At 44.7% G+C, this 23,649-nt stretch overlaps 1 protein-coding gene across 29 annotated transcripts in view; it reads left to right on the top strand.

The window, feature by feature from the left end:
- The window catches only part of KIAA1217 (KIAA1217 ortholog), a 495,122-nt gene that overhangs the window by 463,581 nt on the left and 7,892 nt on the right, over positions 1–23,649 (top strand). For 21 of the 29 annotated variants that reach the window (XM_032244104.1, XM_032244081.1, XM_032244083.1 and 18 more), the window contains 7 exons: positions 1,276–1,406; positions 2,771–2,918; positions 7,940–8,381; positions 11,814–11,997; positions 15,880–16,043; positions 17,095–17,262; positions 21,087–21,206. In XM_032244104.1, coding sequence (XP_032099995.1) covers positions 1,276–1,406; positions 2,771–2,918; positions 7,940–8,381; positions 11,814–11,997; positions 15,880–16,043; positions 17,095–17,262; positions 21,087–21,206 — 1,357 coding nt within the window. The remainder of the gene's footprint in view (positions 1–1,275; positions 1,407–2,770; positions 2,919–7,939; positions 8,382–11,813; positions 11,998–15,879; positions 16,044–17,094; positions 17,263–21,086; positions 21,207–23,649) is intronic. The other 8 variants (XM_032244087.1, XM_032244106.1, XM_032244110.1 and 5 more) reach the window with 3 other exon arrangements.

The following is a 23,649-nucleotide window of genomic DNA, read 5'->3' as shown; positions in this document are numbered from 1 at the left end:
GCTTTCCCCCTCTGGTCCTGAAGTAGCATCATTTCATCTGAAATGGACACAAGCAATTTTGGTTGATTTTTCATAACAGAATAAAAGACAGCACCAAAAACTCCATCCCACTTCTCGCAGAGGAGGAATTTGTCATTTTCCCTGGGATCCTGTTGAACACATGTGGCATCCTGCCTGAGCCCCTCCCGCAGCTGCCATATGATCCAGAGCTCCATCCACTTGCCCACCTAAGTGGAAGGGGCCTTTGAGGGCCATCTGTTTGCAGATGACACCATGCGTTTCTTTTTCTCTTGCCGCTGCTGGCTGCACACTCCGGGCTCCAGGAGGTGGAATCGCTGTTCAGTTACTGCCCCCTAGTGGTTTGCATTCCCGAAAGTTCTTTTTCCTTGTTTCCTTGAGAGATGAGATTTCTCTTTGTAGATTTATAGGTGTTTAGGATGGGGTTAATAATGCGCTCAAGGAGATGGTTGTTTTCTCAAGGGTGAGACCTCAAGCTCCTCTCTTAGAGCTAGCATCCCCCTCTATCCACAGACACCACATCTGTCATCATTTTTATTTTCTGCAGTCATTCTTCTCTTGGAAGCTTGGAGAAGAAAGTTCATCCTTGTTGATGGGACAGTCAGTGTAAACCAGAGGTTCTCATTCAGGGGCAGTTTTGCTCCCCGTTCCCCAGGGACATTGGACAGTGTCTAGGTCTGGAGATGTTCTGGTTTGTCACAAGTTGGGGTAGGTAAGGTTGCTACTGGCATCTAGCTGATGAAAGCCAAGGGTGCTGCTACAGATCCTACCATGCACAGGTTCCCACACCCCAACAAAGAGCTACACGGCCCCAAAATGTCAAATGCCAAAGTCGAGAAGCCTGATATTAACCAATGTGGGCTGCTTGTTTTGCTGCACCGCAGGTTGGTCTCTCTATTTCTCTCTCTCTCTCTCTCTCTCTCTCTCTCTCTCTCTCTCTCTCTCTCTCTCTTTCCCCCACCCCACCTATCCATCCACTGAATATAAAGACTGAGTCCTCTGTTAGCCAGGCACAATCATCCCTTGGGCCAACGTGGAAGATTCCCTGGAAAACCCTCCTTGTACCTGCCGTACACCACTGCAAAACGTTCCAAGCCACTGTACCAAGATGAGCACCTGCCCCCCCACCACGTGAAAGGCAGGGGAGGGGCTGGGGCACGGTACAGAATCAGAGGCTGAGATGGGCACTTGGCCCCTGCACTTCCTCTGTGAGGCCTCATGTTCACCTTTACGTGCTGGTGTCCCTGCTCCCCACAGTGAGCTGGAAGACTTTGTTGAAGACTTGAAGAAGGACTCCACATCAGCCAGCCGAGCAGTTACTCTGAAAGATGTGGAAGATGGGGCTTTCCTCCTGCGTCAAGTGGGAGAGGCTGTAGCTACCCTGAAAGGTAAGCTTTCTGCTGGGGGCGAGGAGTCTGAACGCCTTTCCTGGGGTGTTTTAAAGTGTGTCACATAAAGAAGGATTCATTCATGTAAGTATTTACTAAACACCTTTGCATGCCAGGTATTGTTCTGGGCACTTGGGATACGCCACAGCACAAAGTAGGCAAACATCTCTATCTTCTTGGAGCTGATAAGATAGTGGGTGTTATAAGATTTCACACTAATTGATTCTAGTAACAGTTTCTCTTTGCAAAGCTCTTACAGTGCACCGGGATGCATGTGCCAAACTCATCAGAAACACGAGGAGGAAGGATCACTTGAGCCCAGGAGTTCAAGACCAGCCTAGGCAATGTAGAGAGACCCCCATCTCTACAAAAGAAAAATAGAAAAGTTAACTGGGCATAGCGGTGTGTGCCTGTGGTCCCAGCTACTCAGGAGACTGAAGTGGCAAGATCTCTTGAGCCTGGGGAGGGCAAGGCTGTGGTGAGCCATTATTGCATCACTGCACTCCAGCCTGGCAGCCTAGGTGACAGAGTGAGACCCTGTCTCCAAAAAAAAAAAAAAGAACCAAAAAATAAACAAAAAAACCTATAGCCAGGCATGGTGGCTCATACCTGCAGTCCTAGCACTTTGGGAGGCCAAGGCAGGAGAATTGCCTGAGGCCAGGAGTTCAAGACCAGCCCAGGCAACATAACAAGGCCCCATCCCTAAAAAAAGAAAAAAAGATTTTTTTTTGCCAGGTGCAGTGGCTTATGCCTGTAATTCCACAAAAATTATCTGGGCATGGTAGCACACACCTGTAGTCCCAGCTATTCAGGAGGCTGAGGCAGGAGAATTTCTTGAACCCAGGAGACAGAGGTTATAGTAAGCCAAGATTATGCCACTGCACTCCAGCCTGGGTAACAGAGCAAGACTCCATCTCAAAAAAAAAAAAAAAATTAATTAGCTGGACATGGTGGAGTGCAGCACCTAAATCGTCCCAGCTATCCAGGAGGCTGGGACAGGAGGATCACTTGAGCCCAGGTGTTTGAAGCTCCAGTGAGCTCTGATCACACCACCGCACTCCAGCCTGAATGTCAGAGTAAGACCTCATCAATCCGTCAAATGAAAAAGTAATGATAACCCTTAGGGTCAATTGGCTTTATCCCAAATACACAGACAGGAAACAGGCCTAGAGGAGCCTTTGCCCTTACCCAAGGTGCCTTTGTCCACTGTTCTTCTGTGCTCTTAAGCCACTGCCACCTGGAGATATGTGAGCCGCCCTGTGGCTTGTGAACTTGGCATCTCTCTGTCCAGCATCGGAGCGTGGGATGAGGGTTGTTGTTCTGGCTTTTTCTCCTCCAATTCACCTGCTGGTTTGGGCCTGCAGGAGAATTTCCAACCTTGCAAAACAAGATGCGAGCAATCCTGCGCATAGAAGTGGAGGCCGTGCGGTTTCTGAAGGAAGAGCCACATAAGCTGGACAGTCTCCTGAAGCGTGTGCGCAGCATGACAGACATCCTGACCATGCTGCGGAGGTGACCGGGCCCTTATCGTGCTGGGGGTGGCCTGCGGAGGGGCGCGCTGGGAAAGCCAGAGTGGAGGGTTTCGACTTCAGGCTTCCACCACGCTCCCAGGACCTGTCCTCCTTGTGACGCAATCTCCAGTGTCCTGAGGAAAAGCCACAAGTCCTCCTAACCCTGGAACTTTTATTGCAATATGGCTTGAGGTTCTGATTCTTCAACACAGGCTGGCTAGGTGGAGCTCATCCTAGGGTTTAAAATTAATAGACACAGTAAGCATTGTTTTAAAATCATCTGAAAGGCCAGGCGTGGTGGCCACTCAGGAGGTAGAGGCAGGAGGATTCCTTGAGCCCAGGAGTATGAGGCAGTGAGCTATGATTGAGCCACTACACTCCAGCCTGGGCAAAAGAGAAAGACTCCATTCTTTAAAAAAAAAAAAAATCAGCTAGGCACAGTGGCATAATCCTAGCACTTTGGCAGGCCAAGGCGGGTGGATTACCTGCGGTCGAGTTCAAGACCAGCCTGACCAACATGGTGAAACCTCGTCTGTACTAAAAATACAAAAAAAAGTAGCTGGGTGCAGTGGTGTGCACCTGTAATCCCAGCTACTCAGGAGGCTAAGCCAGGAAAATTGCTTGAAACTGGAAGGCGGAGGTTGTGGTGAGCCGAGATCATGCCACTGCACTCCAGCCTGGGTAACAGAACAAGACTTCATCTCAAAAAAAAAAAAAAAAAATCATTTGAACGTGGATTTTTTAAAATAACATTTTGAAGTTAAAAGATGGATTGAAATAGTTTATTAGCCTCCTTCACTTCAGGGGCATAGATGGCTTCAGTTCAAGGAAAATGAATAGAAATAAACAGTCTTTCTTAAATGAACTCCTGAAGGAGTTTCTGTGAGTTTGTTGGTCCTACCTAGAAAAGAGAAACAAAGCCTTTTGAGTGGCCTGGGCCAGGCTCCCTTACTAAGGATAAACCTGCTCATCAAAGAGGTCACAGTGGAGGGAAAAACCAAAAGTAATCCAGGACTTTCATTGAAAAGAAAATTCCAGAACTCCACACTCACTGAAAATACATATATATGCAAAATTTGTGTTGTCAAAAGCACCTTCATGGGCCAGGCATGGTGGCTCATGCCTGTAATCCCAGCACTGTGGGAGGCCAATGCAGGTGGATCACTTGAGGTCAGGAGTTCAAGACCAGCCTGGCCAACATAGTGAATTCCCATAGGAATTACAGGCAGTGGCACACCTGTAATCCCAGCTACTGGGGAAGCTGAGGCAGGAGAATCACTTGAACCCAGGAGGTGGAGGCTGCAGTGAGCTGAGGTCATACCACTGCACTCCAGCCTGGGAGACAGAGTGAGACGTCAAAAAAAAAAAAAAAAAGAAAGAAAGAAAGAAAGTCCCTTTGTAAATAGCATCTCATACTATTACATGCTCTGTATCTGGGTTACAGTTAGATGTCTTTCTTCTCAACATGATAGTAACAATAACTTCCCTTGTGAACTCTTTCCATGTGTCAGGCACTGAACTAAACACTCTGCATTTATTTGCTCCTTCAGACTTCATAGAGAGCCCTATAGGACAGACCTGTTTTTCATATTTTATAGGTAGAATCTAAGGTTTTAGGATATTCACTACATGTCAGAGGTGGAGCTGGGATATGAACTGACAGTTTGACTCCACAGTTTTTATTGGTGCTTGTCCCAAAGCCAGGCAGTTGGTAATAATTAGACATCCTCTCTGTGCCAGCCCTGGTGTTGTGTGTTAGGAATACCGTAATAAACAAGACAGTCAGGACCCCTGCCTTCTGTAACTTGCTGTCTTGCATGGGAAACAGACACTAGACAATGACCAAAAATAAACCACTTCCCAACAGTGGCAGCCCTGAGTCTTCAGTTCTTTAACAGAACTAGGAAATTGCAAGGAGTTTACCCTTCAGATCTTGGACCAGATTTGAGAGCAGGTCACAAACCGAAGTCACCTACAAAAAACTTACTTGTGAGATTTAAATTGCTAACTGTAATCATTGGATCAGATGTATAAAAGAAATCTGTTGTGTGCACTTAACTTCAAGACAAATTATTAACCATAAGGAGCAAGTTAGATTTTTCTAGTAGTGAATACCTTCAAGAAACGGCCCCTTTTAAGATGGTAACATTCCAACACAGCTATATAGTCGCTTCCATATTTCCAGGATGCCAGAGGAATTCTGATTTTTTTTAAATGCCTCCTCATGCAGAGTCCATGTCTAACTGTGTACAGGAAGAAATTGTACTTGTATTACATTTTCTCATGGGTTCACACATTTTTTTTTTTTTTTTTTTGTGGCGAACTCTTCGTCTTGGTTCCCAGGGTGGAGTGCAATGGCGGGATCTCGGCTCAACGCAACCTCCGCCTCCTGGGTTCAGGCAATTCTCCTGCCTCAGCCTCCTGAGTAGCCCGGATTACAGGCACGAGCCACCATGCCCAGCTAATTTTTTGTATTTTTTAGTAGAGACCGGGTTTCACCATGTTGACCAGGATGGTCTCGATCTCTTGATCTCGTGATCCACCCGCCTCAGCCTCCCAAAGTGCTGGGATTACAGGCGTGAGCCACCGCGCCCGGCCGGTTCACACATTTTAAGTTGCCAAAATGAATGCCCTCCTCCAGTAGGATAAAAAGAATTCTTCATTGAGTTCTTACCTCAAAACACACGATCTATTTGTGGTAAGCAAGAATAGATAGTGAACAGGCAGGTGTAACTGCCCCATTCTTCTTTCTCTTCCCTGAAAAACAATGAAAAGGTATTAATATTTTTACAGCCAGCACAGAGTGACGAAGACCAGCATATGTCTTGTCTTCAGTGAGTGCAAGTGCTGAAAGAAGATTAGATTGTGTGTTTTGAAAATGTTATATGACTTTTTGTTCCATAAATAGTGGTGAGAGTGATACATAAAGCTAGTAAAGCAACTTTAAAAATAAAAAATAGACCAGGCATGGTGGCTCATGCCTGTAATCCCAGCACTTTAGGAGGCCAAGGTAGGCAAATCACCTGAGGTCAGGAGTTCGAGACCAGCATGGCCAACATGATGAAACCCCATCTCTACAAAAATACAAAAATTAGCCGAGCACACTGGTGGGCGCCTGTAATCCCAGCTACTTGGGAGCTGAGGCAGGAGAAATGCTTGAACCTGGGAGGCGGAGGTTGCAGTGAGCTGAGATTGCCTCACTGTACTCCAGCCTGGGCCACAGATTGAGACTCCGTCTCAAAAATAAATAAATAATAAATAAAACATTTTTAAAAAAAAAGAAGTTTAGCACCATTAGGCTACCCATCATAAGCCTTAATATAATTAATTTTGTCTTAGTATCTTTTGTTCATAATGTGCTATACTTGTCACTGTGGAAGACACATGGAAGAAGGTCGTCATTATGCATGCCCCAGGGACATGCGTATGTCCTCATGTCCAGGCAGGAAAGGTAAAGCAGGTCACAGCCACAGTCACAGATCAGAGCAGACTTAGGGGCTTGGAAAGATGTGCAAGTATGTGGTACATGTTTCATGTGAGGCATTGGAAGGGCACCCAAACACAGATGCCCACTCGGCACTTAGAATAGTGGACTAGAGTTTATGAGACAGAGTCAGAGGGGCTCTCTGCCTATGTGGAAGGAGGAAGGAAAGACTGATTTAGAACTGGAAGTCACCTTCATGGAGATGAGTATTGAAAATGGGAAGGATCACTGGGTACAGTGGCATGTGCTTGCAATCCCAGCTACTTGGGAGGCCGAGATGGGAGGATCACTTGAGCCCAGGAGTTCAAGGCTGCAGTGAGCTATGATCACGCCACTGGGTGACAGAACAAGACCCCATCTCTACAGCAAATTATTTTAAAAATTAGCCAGGAAGTGTGGTGTGCGCCTGTAGTCCCAGCTACTTGGGAGGCCAAGGCAGGTAGATTTCTTAAGCCTAAGAGTTTGAGGCTACAGTGGACTATGACAGCCACTGCACTCCAGCATGGGCAATAGAGCAAGGCCCAGTCTCTTAAAAGAAAAGAAAATGGAAGAGATGGTTAATGTAGAATGATAGGGAAAGGAGAGAACAAATCCTTGAGGATCTTTAAGAATCTAAGGAGTTGGGGTAGAAAAATAAACAGAAAAAAAAAAAAAAAGAAGTGAGTAGCAGAAGAGTTATGGAATGCAATGTCTTTTTTCAAATAAAAAAAAGCAATATAATAAATAGGGGATGAGGGAATAACTAAAAATTAGAGGTCAAGTACCATGTTTGGCATTCTCACACCTAACTGTACAATGTTAATGTTAACCCTAAAACAACAGGCCCTGGGAAGTCATTCTCATCATCGTCAGCATCCCCATCTTCATCATTGTATGTTATGCAAAAGTCTCTGAGGTTTAAAGAGGTGATGTTCTCAACATTATATAAAACATGAAAAAGCTGGTCATCAAACACAGATCTGACACCGAACACCCTGTCTTTTCCACTACATCATGGGTGGGGAGGGACATATGGCTTCACATGACTCCCAAAACCAGAGGGAGTGGAGGAGTACACACAACTGTTAGAGGTGGAGTCACTGTTGACTTGCCTCAAAGGCAAGACTTGGTTGAATCCAGTTGGGGAAGCCAGTTAGCAACAGGTTGAGATACAGAAGAGCAAACAGAAGGAATTAGAATGCGGGCTGCCCGCCCAAGATGCTTGACAGTGACAGGAGGAGGGATTAAGGAAACGTTTGGCTTAGGACTAAGCATATTTAAGGGCTGCATAGGGCAGAATCGGGTGGAGGAGTTAGAGAGGGTGCTGGTAGACTCATGTTCATTTTCTTCTACCCACCCCCCCAAACACTGATGGAGTTGCAAGGGTCTCAGCACAATAGCACCCGTGGAAAGGGATATTTTCATAGATGCCCCTAGGCTGCTACTCCAGGCATTGGGATGTGTGACTCTTACCTGTCTTTGGGATGGCATAGCCTGCAAATATAACACAATGATAAAGTGGCGTGAGGGTTAATGCTGCTGTGCATGGTTTCTCCTAGACATGTCACTGATGGGCTCCTGAAAGGCACGGACGCAGCCCAAGCCGCACAGTACATGGCTATGGAAAAGGCCACAGCTGCAGAAGTCCTGAAGAGCCAGGAGGAGGCAGCCCACACCTCTGGCCAGCCCCTCCACAGCTCAGGAGCCCCTGGCGATGCAAAGTCGGAAGTGGTGCCCTTGTCTGGCATGACAGTTCACCATGCGCAGAGCTCTCCGGTGGTCATCCAGCCCTCCCAGCACTCCGTGGCCCTGCTGAACCCTGCCCAGAACTTGCCTCACGCGGCCAGCCCCCCAGCTGTCCCCCCGGAAGCAACCTCCACCCTGCTGACGTCGCAGGCTCCGCAGTCCCCACAGACACCCATGAATGGGTCTGCCATGCAGAGCTTGTTCATTGAAGAAATCCACAGCGCGAGTGCCAAGAACAGGGCAGTGTCTATCGAGGTAGAGTCCTATTTACATTTCTCATAACCCTGTAAAGGAGTCTGACACAGGGGCCTTTCCCTCAAAGTGTTTATAGGCCGGATGATGACATAATCATGTATGGATCAGAGATCGATTTTTGGAAGTGGAAGTGGGATTCAGTGGCCAAGTTAAGAGATAGGTCATCTGGTTTCAGAGAAAGGTGAGACGCTCAGCCTGTAGGAAAGTGAGGCAGGACTGTGCTGGTAAATGTTTAACAACCAGCTCTCTGGTAGGGTAGTGGTTGTGGTGGGGGTGGCTCTATTTGTGGCATTTGCCCGTTTCCATGGTGTAAATATCACAACCATGGCTGATTTCAAGTTACGATGTGACACTGCTGCTGCTGAAGTTGGGGAGAAATGTGACCATCAGTCCTCCGGGGCCAGCACAAGCCGGCTTCAAGCACTCCACTGCGGTGAAGGCAGCCCGGGGAGGGTTTGCCACTCATCAAGACCATAAATGGAACCTGATGAGCAGGGGAAGGTGGTGAGGACATCTCAGGATACAAAAATGCTCAAAGTCTGGAAAGCCTGTCTAAGTAGAACAAGAAAGATGACCTAAGCCTGCGGAAATGAGCTGGAAACTGACCTGAGAGCTTGGAAACGAGTCCATGATGTTTGGACTTTATTTGGTAGATATCAGAGAAATGCTGAAGCTTTAATCCATGATGTTTTTTAAATGGCATCTTATGGAAATGAATCTAGAAACAACACACAGAATTGATTGAGGTGCGGGGTCCAGGATTAAGAGAGCTGGTTGAGCAGTTATTATAGTCATCTAAGAAGCAGTAGAGCAGTCAGAATGAAAAGAAAAAACTAGGTCTTAAGATCAAATGACATGAGGCCATGTTTGGTGGCTCATGCCTGTAATCCTGGCACTTTGGGAGGCCGAGGCAGGTGGATCACTTGAGCAGGAGTTCAAGACTAGCCTGTGCCACATGGAAAAATCCCAGCTCTACAAAAAAATATACAAAAATTATCTGGGCGTGGTGGCGCATACCTGTAGCCTCAGCTACTCCGGGGGGTTGAGGTAGGCGGATCACCTGAGCCCGGGGAGGTCAAGCCTTCAGTGAGCCAAGATCACACCACTGCACTCTAGCCTGGGTGGCAGAGTGAGACCCTGTCTTAAAATATATATATATATCAAATGACATACTATGTTTTTAAATATTCTTTTTATCAAGGGCTGGTACCAATGCTTAGATAATACATTTTGCTTTTGTACTTCTCTCTTTCTTCTTGCCTGATAACTTTTCCTCCACTCATTTGCTTTATCCCCGGCAACCTTGTCCTAACCCTCCTGCCTCTACTGAAAGTCATCAGTGGAGAGCTCAGGTTGGGTATATTGAGACCACCTGGCAAAACTGCCATGGCCATGGTCACGGCCTCGGGGGCTCTGAACACCAGGTGGTTTCTCTCTGTCCCAGCGTCCCTGGCTGTGCCCCTCATCAGAGTCAGCAATTTAAAAAATGCTTATCACAAGGGTATGGAAATGTCATTGATGGAGTGTGATTCTATTCCCAGTGTCTAGTAGGGCAGGGGAGGAAAAGATGTTTCCTCCTGAGAACTGGCAGATCTGTTACTTAAGAGGTCTTGCCACTTTAGACATCTCAATATTGAAAGGATGTCAGTATAATGGCACTCTTACTTAACAAATCTCTTTTGAGAATCTAGTGGGCGTGGTTATCATTGTGATGTGTATATTTTACGCTTTGAGGGGAGACATGAGTCATCTCTGAAAATGCCCTTATCCACAGGTATAGAGGCTTGGGTTTTTCTGCGAGTTCTGCCACAGACGAATGGGATGAGCTTTATTCATTCAACAGAGATTACTGAGCCCCCCTATGTGCCAGGCCCTCGCAGGCTCAGGGGAAAGGTGGTAAACAGAATAGGCAAAGTCTCTGCTCTAAAAAACTTACCTACCTGTAGGAAGAGACAGAAAAAAACATATGCCACGTGGTAATAAATGTTAGGAAGAAAAAATAAAGGAGGGTTAGGATGGTGGAGGTGGTGGCTGTTATTTATATGTAACGAAACTTGGGCAAATTAAATCTTCATCTCACTGGACCTCAAAGTTACCAAATGTTGATTCAGTGATCATTGCCAATTCTTACGTTACAGGGTCCCACTCATCTTAGTGTAAATTTCCACTCTACCCTCTTGGAATTATTAACGTGCTAGCTCAAAAAGCACAGGAAAAATGTTCTTTTAAAAAGTGTACAGATGTTTTAAAATGCATTTTATATGTATCTCTCTGTTGTGGAACTTCAAGGAGCTTATAGATCATCTAAAAAATACCTCCTCCCTCATAAGTAAGACAGTGTGACGCAGAAGGGCATATAGCAATTCTTTGATAGATGTGGTACTAAGACACAGGATTTTGTTCTTAGTGTTGTAGGTTTAGTTTGCTTGCTTGAGCATCTCTTCTACAATGAAGCCTCAATTTTTAAAAAAAGTTTAGGCTGGGCATGGTGGTTCATGCCCATAATCCCAGCACTTTCAATTATAGGCATGAGTCATCATGCCCAGCCTAAATTTTTTTTTTTAATTGAGTGAGACTCATGTCTCACTCAAGGCAGAAGGATTCCTTGAGGCAAATTGTTCAAGACCAGCCTGGGCAACCATAACAGACCCCATTGCTACTTTAAAAAAAAAAAAAAATTAGCCAGGTATGGTGGCTCACACATGTAGTTCTAGTTACTCAGGAGGCTGAAGCAGGAGGATTGCTAGAGCCCAGGTGTTGGAGGCTACAGTGAGCTATGATGATGCCACTGCACTGCAGCTTGGATGACAGGTTGAGACTCTTCCTCCAAAAGAAATAAATCTTGGAGGTAGAAAAAAATACTTTCAAAGGCATCTTCTGTGTCTCTTTTTGTTTAATGTTGGTAAGAAGTATATAATCAGTGCTCAGTAATAATTTAATGAACGAATTTGGGTATCCAAGCTTGCTTCTCTGCGAATGAATCGCACTTGGCCTTAAGCGGCAGCCTGCATAAATATAGATGGTATAGCGGACAGCAGAAGGTTGGGTGGTGTGGACTTGGCAAAATTTGTCTGATGTGCAAAAATGTCCCTTAGCATAGAAACCACAACGTTATTGTACCAACACTTGAATTATGCCATGTCCCTTCCTCACCCCAACATGAAATCTCTGAACTATTCATTAGCTTTTCCCTCTTTTTAAAAAATCTTTTAAGTTCAAGGGTACAAGTACAGGTTCGCTACATAAGTTAACTTGTGTCATGAGGGTTTGTTGTGAGGATTATTTTATCACCCAGATATTAAGCCCAGTACCCAATAATTATTTTTCCTGATCCTCTCCCTCCTCCCACCATCTACCCTCTGAGAGGCTCCAGTGTGTGTTGTTCCCTTCACTGTGTCCATGTAACTTTCTTTACCTGCTATCTTCCTCCAGAAAGCAGAAAAGAAATGGGAGGAAAAAAGGCAAAATCTGGACCACTATAATGGGAAAGAGTTTGAGAAGCTCCTAGAGGAAGCTCAGGCCAATATCATGAAGTCAATACCAAATCTAGAGATGCCGCCAGCCACGAGCCCACTGCCAAGAGGAGATGCCCCAGTGGACAAGCTAGAACTTTCAGGTAAGGTCCAGACCCACAGCAGGTACATATGGAGGTACATGGCCTTGGACAAATATGGCGCTGTCCACCACAGCATGTTCTCATCAACAGAACCAGTGTCTCGGTTCTTACAAATCATACAAAATGTAAAACTTGGAAGAGCAAATCCTCTGGTGTTCTTTAGATCTTTACTATTATCTCTCTCTCTTTTTTTTTTTTTTTTTTTTTGAAATGGGGTCTTGCTGTGACACCCAGGCTGGAGTGTAGTGGTATGATCATAGCTCACTATAATCTCCAGCTACTGGGCTCAAGCAATCCTCCCACCTCAGCCTCCCAAGAAGTAGCTAGGGCTATAGATGTGCACACCACTGCACATGTCTAATTGTTTTAAAAATTTTTTGGAGACAGGCCTCTCACTATGTTGCCCTGGCTGGTCTCAAACTTCTCACCTCAAGAGATCCTCCTGCCTCAGCTTCCAGAGTAGCTGGGATTACAGGCTTGAGCCACACCTGATTCCACTGGTATATCTTTACCCTAGCCACAGTAGAGAAACTGAGCTCTGTGTTAGGATTCTAGAATAATGGCCAATAAAGTAAAATTTAAATTCCTAGCATTTGCATTTTCTATGCATTTGTGATACTTCACAGCATAAGCTGGGAAAATATTAGGCCTGAATTTAAGAGGAGGGTTTTTTGTATGCTTGCAGAAAGAAAATGGTAGCTTTTATAGCTCCCACAGGATATTAGATCATAAGGCAAAATTCCATTTTTAATCGAAATTATTAGAATATGTATTTAACCAATTCAACTATGGAAGTTAAATGTCAATATGTCAATAATAATATAACCTCTAAGAATCTCAACCTATTAAATATCACATGTGTTACAAGCCGTGCATCTTATTCTGATCTTAAAATTATGGACCCGGGTGTTATTTTACTTGCAGCCTAATGTCTCAGCAGTGTCACATTCCACAGTGCCTTACACAGCAACTGAAATTAATTTGAAAAGGAATCCCCATCTTGGCTTGCATGTCAAGAAACATGAAAGTACGTTCCATTTATAACCACTGTATAGTCATTGCTTGATCTCCATGGGAGACCGGTTCCAGATCTCCCCTTTTATACCAATATCTGAGGACGTTCTGGTCCCTGGTATAAGATAGCACAGTATTTGCATGTAACCTACTCACACGCTCCCATATACTTTACGGGACCAGCATGCTTCCACTGTGTGACTGCTATCTGCCTCCATATACTTTAAATTGTCTCTGCATTACTTATGATACCTAGTACAATACCTACACATTACTGCATTTGTGTGGATTCAACATAGTACTTGGCTCAAGGCAAATTCAAGTTTTATTTTTTGGAATGTGGAGGGAATTTTTTTTAATATTTTCCATCTGCAGTTGGTTGAATCTACAGATGTGGAACCCATGGCTGCAGAGGACCAAGTCCACTTGTCTCCTCCCTGGTTTTCATCCATTTCATCCCCTAAAGCTCCACTCACTGCAGCCCTCCCGCTCAGTCTGTGCTAAGAGGCTTTTCTTACGCCTTTCCCCACCTGCCAGCTGTGTCAGGTCTGTCTAGGGCCCTGGCCGGGGCGGCTCTTCTCACACAAAGGTGATTTTTCTCCCACAGTCCCCATGGAGAATTTCTGATGGAGAAAATGCCCTAGCTCATCACATTTTTTTTTTTTTTTTGAGACTAAATCTTGCGCTGTCACCCAGGCTGGAGTTCAGTGGCATGATCTCAGCTCACTGCAACCTCCGCCTTCTGGGTTCAAGGAATTCTCCTGCCTCAGCCTCCCAAGTAGCTAGCATTACAGGTGCCACCACCATGCCTAGCTAATTTTTGTACTTTTAGCAGAGACAGGTTTCACCATGTTGGCCAACTGGTCTTGAACTCCTGACCTCAGGTGATCCACCCGCCTTGGCCTCTCAAAGTGCTGGGATTACAGGCGTGAGTCACCACGCCCCAGTGGCTCATCACATTTATATGTTGCCTAATTCTGCTCTCTCTGTGCCCCATTATTAATTTTGTTATAGAGTTCTTTGATGTTTTATACGGGTCTCATATGTTAAACAACAAAATTCTCATGATTGAACAACAAAAATGTATTACATTCTGTTACCTCATTTGGCTCTTGATTCTATCTGATTTTTAAAATTTGCATAAATTATTTTTAAAATTACTCCCCAAGATATTTTTTCTTAGTTAAAAATTTTTTTTTTTTTTCTTTTCCTTTTTTTTTTTTTTTTTTTGAGATGGAGTTTTGCTCCTTTTGCCCAAGTGCAGTGGTGCGATCTCAGCTCACTGAAACCTCCGCCTCCTAGGTTCAAGTGATTCTCTTGCCTCAGCCTCCTAAGTAGCTGGGATTATAGGCATGTGCCACCATGCCCCGCTTTTTTTGTTTTTTAATGCATCTCTGACGTGGTCTCAGAAAGAGTCCAGTGATGGATAGGCTACCAGAAATGTGTATGGGTAGCGTCTGTGACTTGTAAACATGGGTTTCTGTCATTTTAATTTGTCATGGAATTATCATTTTTAATGTATTTTTGTTTATTAATGAGGCAAACTTCTAAGCATAGAGTCTTAAATACCATTTTTATTTGCTCTTGTGTGAATTTTCTGACTGCTTGGATAATGAAGGAAGATGGATAGCCATCAAAAATTGATAAAGACCGGGCATGGTGGCTCACACCTATAATCCCAGGGCTTTGGGAGGCCAACACAGGAGGAATCACTTGAGGCCAGGACTTCAAGAGCAGCCTGGACAACATAGTGAGACCCCATCTTTACAAAAGTTAAAGAATCACCAGGGCATGGTGGCGCACACCTTCAGTTTCAGCTACTCCGAGCTGCGGCAGGAAGATCGCTCTTGCCCAGGAGTTTGAGGCCGAAGTGAGCCGTGATGGCGTCACTGAACTTTAGCCTGAGTGAAGGAGCAATACCCTGTCTCAAAACAAAACAAAAAAAGGCCAGGTGCAGTGGCTCACACCTATAATCCCAGCACTTTGGGAGGCCGAGGCAGACAGATTGCTTGATCCCAGGAGTTCAAGACTAGCCTGAGCAACATGGCAAAACCTCATCTCTACAAAAAACAACAACAACAAAAAGAAAATTAGCTAGGTTTTGTGGCGTATACCTGTAGTGACAGCTACTAGGGAGGCTAAGGGGAGAGGATCACCTGAGCCCAGGAGGTTGAGGCTTCAGTGAGCCGTGATCACACCACTGAACTCCAGAGTGGGTGGCAGTGAGACTCTACCTAAAAAATTAATTTTTTTTAAATTTTAATTAAAAAAAATCAAATCCACTTCCTCTCCAACTTTGTTCTTTGTTCTTATTTGCATCTCATTTTTCTCTGGCCCTCCCTAGGCCAGATTCTACTCTAACGTTGACCTCCAGCAGAAACCCCTCTTGCTGATACTGTTTCAGACGGAGGGATGAAGGCTTTGGAGGCCCAGCAGGGGGCTGTGGATTTGCCTTTGGGCTCCAATTTTTTTTTTTATCTTTCCAAGTAATACTCAACTTTTTTGCATAACAAGAAATTTATTTAATAATATTAATAATAGATAATACTTTACATAGCATTTACACTAAGCCAAGCTCACCATATAAGTCATTCAATCCTCATGACACCCTAAAGGAAAGGATATGTAATACCCATTTAACAGATGAGAAACTGAGATGGAGAGAGGTTTAGTAACTTGTGTAGGGTCTTTTTGGGATTTAAATCCGGTCAGTCGTTAGGGTTTATACATTTATACACTTAATCCTTGCTCTATGGAGAGAACAGAAAAATTTTAAATCAGATTGCATTAGGTTTGTAGCAATATACCAGACTTTCTAGATGTTTTCTTGAAAAAAGATTATTCTTGCGATGGTGCACTGTTTTCCAGAAGATTCTCCAAATTCAGAACGGGACTTGGAAAAGCTGGGGGGAAAGTCGCCCCCTCCTCCTCCCCCACCTCCTCGGCGAAGTTACCTGCCAGGATCGGGGCTCACCACCACGAGGTCAGGCGATGTGGTCTACACCGGCAGAAAGGAGAACATCACCGCTAAGGTCTGATAGGCCAAGCCCTGGTAAACTGGCCTCTGGGTTCAGATGATACCCTTAGACAAGGTTCTCTCTGTTAGAACATAAAAAGTAGTGAGGCAGAGAAGTAGCAACTCGGCCATACCAGATCCCCAGGAAGCACACAGATGGGAAAATGGCAGCCAGAGTGATCGGACTAGACCCAGACCATGAAGGAATTTATCCTTATTTGACTTTTACCTGCAACAATGTGAAAGGGAATCACAAGCTATTTCCCATGTGGGCATCCTAAGATTGGAAATGGGGGTAGAAGGGAGAAGCAAAGGAAAGGTTGTCTTCCAAAGGTAACTGCAGTGAGCCACACCGCTGCAGGAGTCTATACAGAAAGATGTTCAGTGAGCTTTAGATTCTACCTAATGAGCCAAGTGTTAGCTTTTATGTTAAATGTAAAACACAATTTCCAAGGTGATGGAGTATGGGCGGGCCCTTCATGAGAACTCTATTAGTCTGTTCTCATGGTAGTTTATAAAGAAGAGAGGTTTAACTGACTCACACTTAGTTCCACATGGCTGGGGAGGCCTCACAATCATGGCGGAAGAGGAAGGAAGACCAAAGGGATTTCTTACATGGCAGTGGGCAAGAGAGAGTGTGTGCCAGGGAACTCCACTTTATAAAACCATCAGATTTCGTGAGACTTGTTCACTACCACTAGAATAGCACGGGAAAGGCCTGCCCCTATGATTCAATTACCTTCCACCTGGTCCCTCCAATGACACATGGGAATTATGGGAACTATAATTTCAAATTCAAGATGAGATTTGGGTGGGGTCACAGCCAAACCATATCAAAGACATTGAATGTCGAGGAGTCACAGTAATTATTTAATTCACCAAAATGACAACTTATGCAAATAAAAACCCAAACTAAATGAAAAGGGATCAAATAGCCTTTCAGCTATTTTTTCAGCTAAGATCTAGGAAGCCAGTGTTTGAGGCAGTGAGGGACCATGCGATCTGTTGCTTTTTTGCTAGCACTTAGGTGACATTAAGTCAATATGTGTGGTTTCAATCTCCCATAGGGAAGCAGTGAAGATGCGGGACCGAGCCCACAGACCAGAGCCACAAAATGTCCAGCAGAGGAGCCCGCTTCAGCCTGGACCTCATCCCCACCCCCTGTCACTACCTCCTCCTCAAAGGATGAGGAGGAAGAAGAAGAAGAAGGAGAAAAAATCATGGCAGAACTCCAGGTATGTGGATGAGGTGATTGACATTGGCTCCCTGCCTTCTGCCTGGGTCTCTCCAGCCACAGCACTCTCAGATTTGTTAGCAACAGGGCCAGGGAAGTGCATGGACTGGGACCACAGAAGCTGTGTCTTCTGGCCTTGTCCTCCGCTTTCCCAAGATGGCAGTGAACAAGGCTCTCAGGATGCCTGTAAGATGTGCAAGGAATGACCATTTCACAAAACAACTCACGCTTTCCTAACCCTGGCTGGTAGGATTGACTTTCCTTTCTTTCCATCTTAAGAGATTCTGCTTCATTTCCAAAGCAAGTAAGATAAGGATTAGAAATAGCAGCCATTGTCCTGTGTGGATAAGGACAGACTGAAGCACACTTTGGGTGGGTTTTGTTCCTTGGCTTTACCACTTAGAACCACTGACCTTGGATCATGGACTCAAGGCCAATGACTGGCCTCCTGTGGTCCATACCAGGTCCCTGTTCAAGATCAATGTCATCTTTTCAGATATTCTGAAAAGCTGAATTAATTTGTTTTCCATTTTCCTTGGTCTATTTGAGAAATGATACTGTATTGGTTTTAGATATTTATTTTTTAACTATGACATAGTCCAGTCATAGGATGAAGAATGGGGTGCCAAGGCCATGCCCAAAACTGATCCCATAGTCCCATCATAGATGTGACTCTACCCCAGGTCTGTGTCCTGAGACCTTGTCTCATCAGAGACATGGACACAATTCCTAGAACAAACTTTGTGGAGAGTATTTTATTTGACTCGTTGCATTTTATAGGATTTTTCTGTCGATCAAATAGTTGGAACACCAGCACCTTGTGGCTGGAAAACGTGTTACCTTTTTACCAACGTACCAATGGCTTTGTGCCAACCTGTAAATTTTCCTTTTTTCTTTGGAGGAGGGAGAACTTTCAATCCATATTACTTTTACTGTACTTGTCCTACTCTGGTTTCCATGGTAATAACTGCCAAAATTGAGCTGCCTGGATTTCGCAGGGAAAACAGATCAGTGACATGTGTGAGCCCTTTCACACCTCACTAAAACTCAGACTAGCCTTGGACATCCCCACAACCAATCAGGCTACTTGCAGGTTTTTAGAAGGCTTGGATAATCTTCTTCATAGGAACCACAGATTTATAAAGCTGGTATCTTTTAGGCTTGTGGATAAATGTTTACGCCTCTCTAAGACAAATACTAAATGTGTTGTAGCCACTTACAGCTCACCACTGAGGGACGCTTTTCTCCATTGAAGCCTAAATACCTGATGCTTTCTTTGACCACTTTACAAACATTGGCATATCTAGCTTCTTGCCATATTCTTGGTGGTTAGATAATAATAGGGTGGCCTGGCACAGTGGCTCACGCCTGTAATCCCAGCACTGTGAGAGGCTGAGGCGGGTAGATCACCTGAGGTCAGGAGTTCGAGACCAGCCTGGCCAACATGGTGAAACCTCATCTCTACTAAAAATACAAAAATTAGCCAGATATCATGGTGGGTGCCTATAGCCCCAGCTACTCAGGTGACTGAGAGAGGAGAATCGCTTGAACCTAAGAGGCAGAGGTTGCAGTGAGCTGAGATCACACTGCTACACTCCAGCCTGGGCAACAAGAGCAAAACTCTGTCTCTTCTCCGCCCAAAAAAAAAAAAGGGGGAGGGAATGAAGGGCCCTAATCCTAAACTTAAGCGAAACCTACTAGCCCTCTGGCTGGGATGACACCCAGCCTGCTGCATCAGCAAGTCGGTCAGTGCCAGTGGCCACAAGTGATTCCCCTGTTTCTGCACCTTCTCAAGGCAGGACAAGGAGCAGCTGTGGCTCTTCTAAGGACAGTTGTAGAACCACTTCCGGTGCTCCACATCGCCAGGCATCAGAAGAAAACATAGGCTCTGAAATAGAAGGCCTAATATCCTAAAGAAAATGGCAATTGGCATTTGTAAGCAGCGCTCTAAGCAAGTGGATAAACCAAACACATCCAGGCCAAACCAGGACTGGAGTGACTAAGGAACAGCAAGGAGGCCAGGTGCAGCAGAGACATGGGAGCAAGCCGTCATGGAAAAAAAAGGCCAGAGAAAGCCCCTCATCAGCCACCTTCAGATTTTAGGACGAGTGCTGGAATGTTTACTGAAGGAGCGCATGCATTATTCTTTCTGCCTACAGAGATATCTCCAAATGACATTTGATATAAAGAAAACACTAGGCAATTATTTAGGATGATTCATTTAAATATGTGGTCTTTGCCCAGGTGCAGTGGCTCACACCTGCCACCTCAGCACTTTGGGAGGCCTAGGCAGGAGGATCACTTGAGGTCAGCAGTTTGAGACCAGCCTGGCCAGCATGGTGAAACCCTGTCTCTACTAAAAATACAAAAAAATAAAAGTCAGCCAGGCGTGGTGGTGGGTGCCTGTCATCTCAGCTGCCCAGGAGGCTGAGGCAGGAGAATTTCTTGAACCTAGGAAGCAGAGCTTGCAGTGAGCTGAGATCTCACCACTGTACTCCTGCCTGGGTGACAGGGCAAGACTCTGCCTCAAATAAATAAATAAATAAGCAAGTAAGTAAGTGGTTTTTAATCCTACCTGCACATTAGATTTACTTCGGGAGTTAGAAAAAAAAAATCCTACATCTCAGGGATTCTGATGTGTGTATTCTCTGAGTGGGGTCTGAATAGCAGTATTTTTTTTAACCTGGGTGATCTACAGCCTGGCTGAGAACCATTCACGTCCATAGGCTCGGGTCCCTGAGTTGCCCGTCTCTCCTTCTCTCATGATCATGTCATCTGGACATTGCCCACATGCCTGCTTCCTTTTTAGCCCCGTAGACACAGGCCGCGTCTATACTTTCTCCCTTTGTCTGACAACTGGCCTCCCTGACTTATGTTCACAAGAGCCAACTGTTGGCTCTTATAATTGGTTTTCAGAGTCAAATCTCTAGGGTTCAGGCAGCTCCTAGGCCACTTGGAATGACATCGTTGCTTAAAAGCATCACTTTATTCTAATGAGCTTCAGAACACCTCGGAGCACAGTAGTACCTGTTACTGTTTCAGAGTGGATTGGTAAAGAGTACTTTTATCGTAAGACTCAAAGGTTTAAAACGCCTTGTGAGCTTTTTTCCTATAATTTCAATAAAGATCATTTTAAAAATGAGGAAGAAAAAAGAAAGAGATTTTTGTTTTATTTACATATTGAGCATTTTTAAAAGGTCATAGCAAGAAGCCCTCCTAAGCACCACTTAGGTTCACTGCAGATAGGCGGAAAAGGTAGTAATGTCTGTTTTACCTTGGCATTCCCCAAGAAAGGAAGGCAGCTGGCCGGGTGCAGTGGCTCACGCCTATAATCCCAGCACTTTGGGAGGCCGAGGTGGGTGAATCACAAGGTCAGGAGATCTAGAGCATCCTGCTAACACGGTGAAACCCCGACTCTACTGAAAATACAAAAAATTAGCCAGGCATGATGGCAGGTGCCTATAGTCCTAGCTACTTGGGAGGCTGAGGCAGGAGAATCACTTGAACCCAGGAGGCAGAGGTTGTAGTCAGCCAAGATTGCATCACTGCACTCCAGCCTGGTGACAGAATGAGACTCTGTTTAAAAATTAAAAAAGAAAGAAAGGAGGAAAGGAAGGCAGTCTTTGCCCTGGGCTCAGCCTCCAAGCCAGCTTTGCTGACATAAGAGCACTTGGGGAGTAGGATTTCAGGATGCAGCCTCCCTGGCCTAACCCTGCGTGCAGGACCCGGGCTGGAGTCCCATGCCTCTGGTTGTTCCCTGCCTGTTTTCTTCCATTCTCTTAGCACACTTGGATCACTGTTAACCTCAGTATTTTAATTCCTTAGGCATTCCAGAAGTGTTCCTTTATGGATGTAAATTCAAACAGTCATGCTGAGCCATCCCGGGCTGACAATCATGTTAAAGACGCTAGGTCGGGCGCCACAGTGCCACCCAAGGAGAAGAAGGTAACGTGGCAACTGCACTTTTGCCACACCGTTGGGCACTCCTTCCTTCCTTGCTCTGACACTAACACGGCTCTTGTACTCGACCTTTGTCCCCTCTGTCTTTTTTCTCTGTCTATTTTTAACTATTGGAGACACAGGCATAGGTTATAATCAGAGATATCTTGCTCAGGTTTTCAGAGCAAACACTGTGTACCAGCCCACAGCATACAATAGCACATACAGAATTTAGACACTGTCTTTCCAAATTAAGAAGTATACACCTTTCAGTACTTTCTAGAGCAACTCTAGACAGAAATATATGGAAACAGCAACGAAGTATTTAGGAGTTTTTCTAATTCGTAACTTCCTTTGGGCAAAAAAGAAAAACAACTATCTATGTTAAAAATAGGTAAAAATCGGCCGAATGTGATGGCTTACCCCGGTAATCCCAGCATTTTGGGAGGTCCAGGCAGGTGGATAACCTGAGGTCAGGAGTTCAAGACCAGCCTTGCCAACATGGTGAAACCCTCTCTCTACTTTAAGTATGAAAAATTATCCTACTCTGGTGTGGTGGTCCATTACTTGGGAGGCTGAGGCAGCAGAATCACTTGAACCCACAAGGCGGAGGTTGCAGTGAGCCAAGATCGCACTACTGCACTCCAACCTGGGCAATAAAAGTGAAACTCTGTGTCAAAATATATATATATATTGGTAGAAACCTTTGATTTGGGGAAGCAAATGCATGGTAGAAAGTGTCTGCCACCACGCACAGGTGTATGTAACCTCATGGAAACATACAAATGTGTATTTGCACAAACGTCTAAGGATGCCAAACAGAATTTTTGCTAAGTATCATCCATTTTTAAAGTGTACCTTCCAAAGTAGTAAGTTCAGTATAGTTTTAGTGTTAAAATATATGTGTGGCTTCAAAACAGATGTCCAGGCTCTGAAACAAAGTCTGCTGACATTGTATAAGTACTCTGGGAAATGGCCCTAGCCTGAATGTTTGAAGTAAAACTTTAAATTGCATCTAGAACATTTATGATTTTTAGATATAGAGACATTTTAGTTGAATTAAGCCTCCATCTCAATTTCAGGATAAAAAGCTTGCAATGACCAATTCAAGTCCTACCATTTTTCTCCAGGGACTTATCTTTCAGATTTCAAAGATTCTAGCTTCCCTTAAATAAAGTCTAACAAATCAGATGCAAGACAGCCCAGAATAGCTACTCCAGATGGGTACCTCAGTCCACGTGTGACAGCTCAAGGAGGTAGATGTAGTATCACAAAACTGAAAGGCTATTCTAACACAGCCATTCCAGAGACACAGTTTTGGGCTCACAGCTCACAGCCGAGAGGCCTCGCCAAAGAGGCCAATCCTAGGTCATAGTCACCGTGGCATCCTTGTATAAACTGTCTGCCACATAAACTGACGTATGACACCATTAATAGGGAGAAGAGAATCTCGCTCTATACCAAGGGGGGTTATTGTTGATAAATCTTTCTCATGAAGAAAACCTGGCTAGGTGTGGTGGCTCACACCTGTAATCCCAGCACTTCGAGAGGCCAAGATGGGAAAATCACTTGAGGCCAGGAGTTCAAGACCAGCCTGGACAATATAGTGAGACCTGTCTCTATTTAAAAAAAGAAAGAAAGAAAAAACCTACTACTTTGAACTGAACCCATGAAACCACGTTGGAAATATATTCTTTTTTTCAGTATGTGGAATTTCTTTATGAGGGCTTATTGAAATCAACTCATGGAAGACCTAGTGTAGCATGTTATACTTGGGCTAATGTGACCATTTCTGTCTAGAACACTGACTGAGAACTTGGAATTTCTCAAAGATCCCTCTGGAGACCATTACTGTCTCATTGTAGAATTTTTCTTTATTTTTTTAATTGAGACTGAGTCTCACTCTGTCACCCAGGCTGGAGTGCAGTGGTGTGATCTCAGTTCACTGCAACCTCCACCTCCCAAGATCAAGCGGTTCTCACACCTTAGCCTCCTGAGTAGCTGGGACTACAGGCATGCGCCACCACATCTGGCTATTTTTTTTATATTTTTAGTAGAAATGGGGTTTCACCTTGTTGGCCAGGCTGGTCTTAAACTCCTTACCTCAGGTGATCATCAGCCTCAGCCTCCCAAACTGCTGAGATTACAAGCATGAGCCATTGCACATTTCTAATTGGCTAAAAAGTAGCATGAGATTTCTTGCCCCATAATTAGATATTCATATCCCATTGGTTTCATTTATCTCAATCAAGCCTCCATTGGCTAATAAGCAGGTCTTTATTGAGTGCCCAACACTGGGTTTAGTCACAGTTGCTTATTCTGGATAATTAATCTCAGTGATGAACCTACTTCAGAATGACCACAAGTATCAGACTTCTCTTATCCCCAATTTTTGGTCCTTATTAACCTCTTCCAGGGCTATGTACTTACCTTTCCATAAATCAGATGT

Source organism: Sapajus apella, unplaced genomic scaffold (genome assembly GCF_009761245.1).
Source record: "Sapajus apella isolate SASKATOON/1434 unplaced genomic scaffold, GSC_monkey_1.0 scaffold53, whole genome shotgun sequence".
In the NCBI taxonomy this organism is placed as follows: Eukaryota; Metazoa; Chordata; class Mammalia; order Primates; family Cebidae; genus Sapajus; species Sapajus apella.
This window is presented reverse-complemented; position numbering and strand designations above follow the sequence as displayed.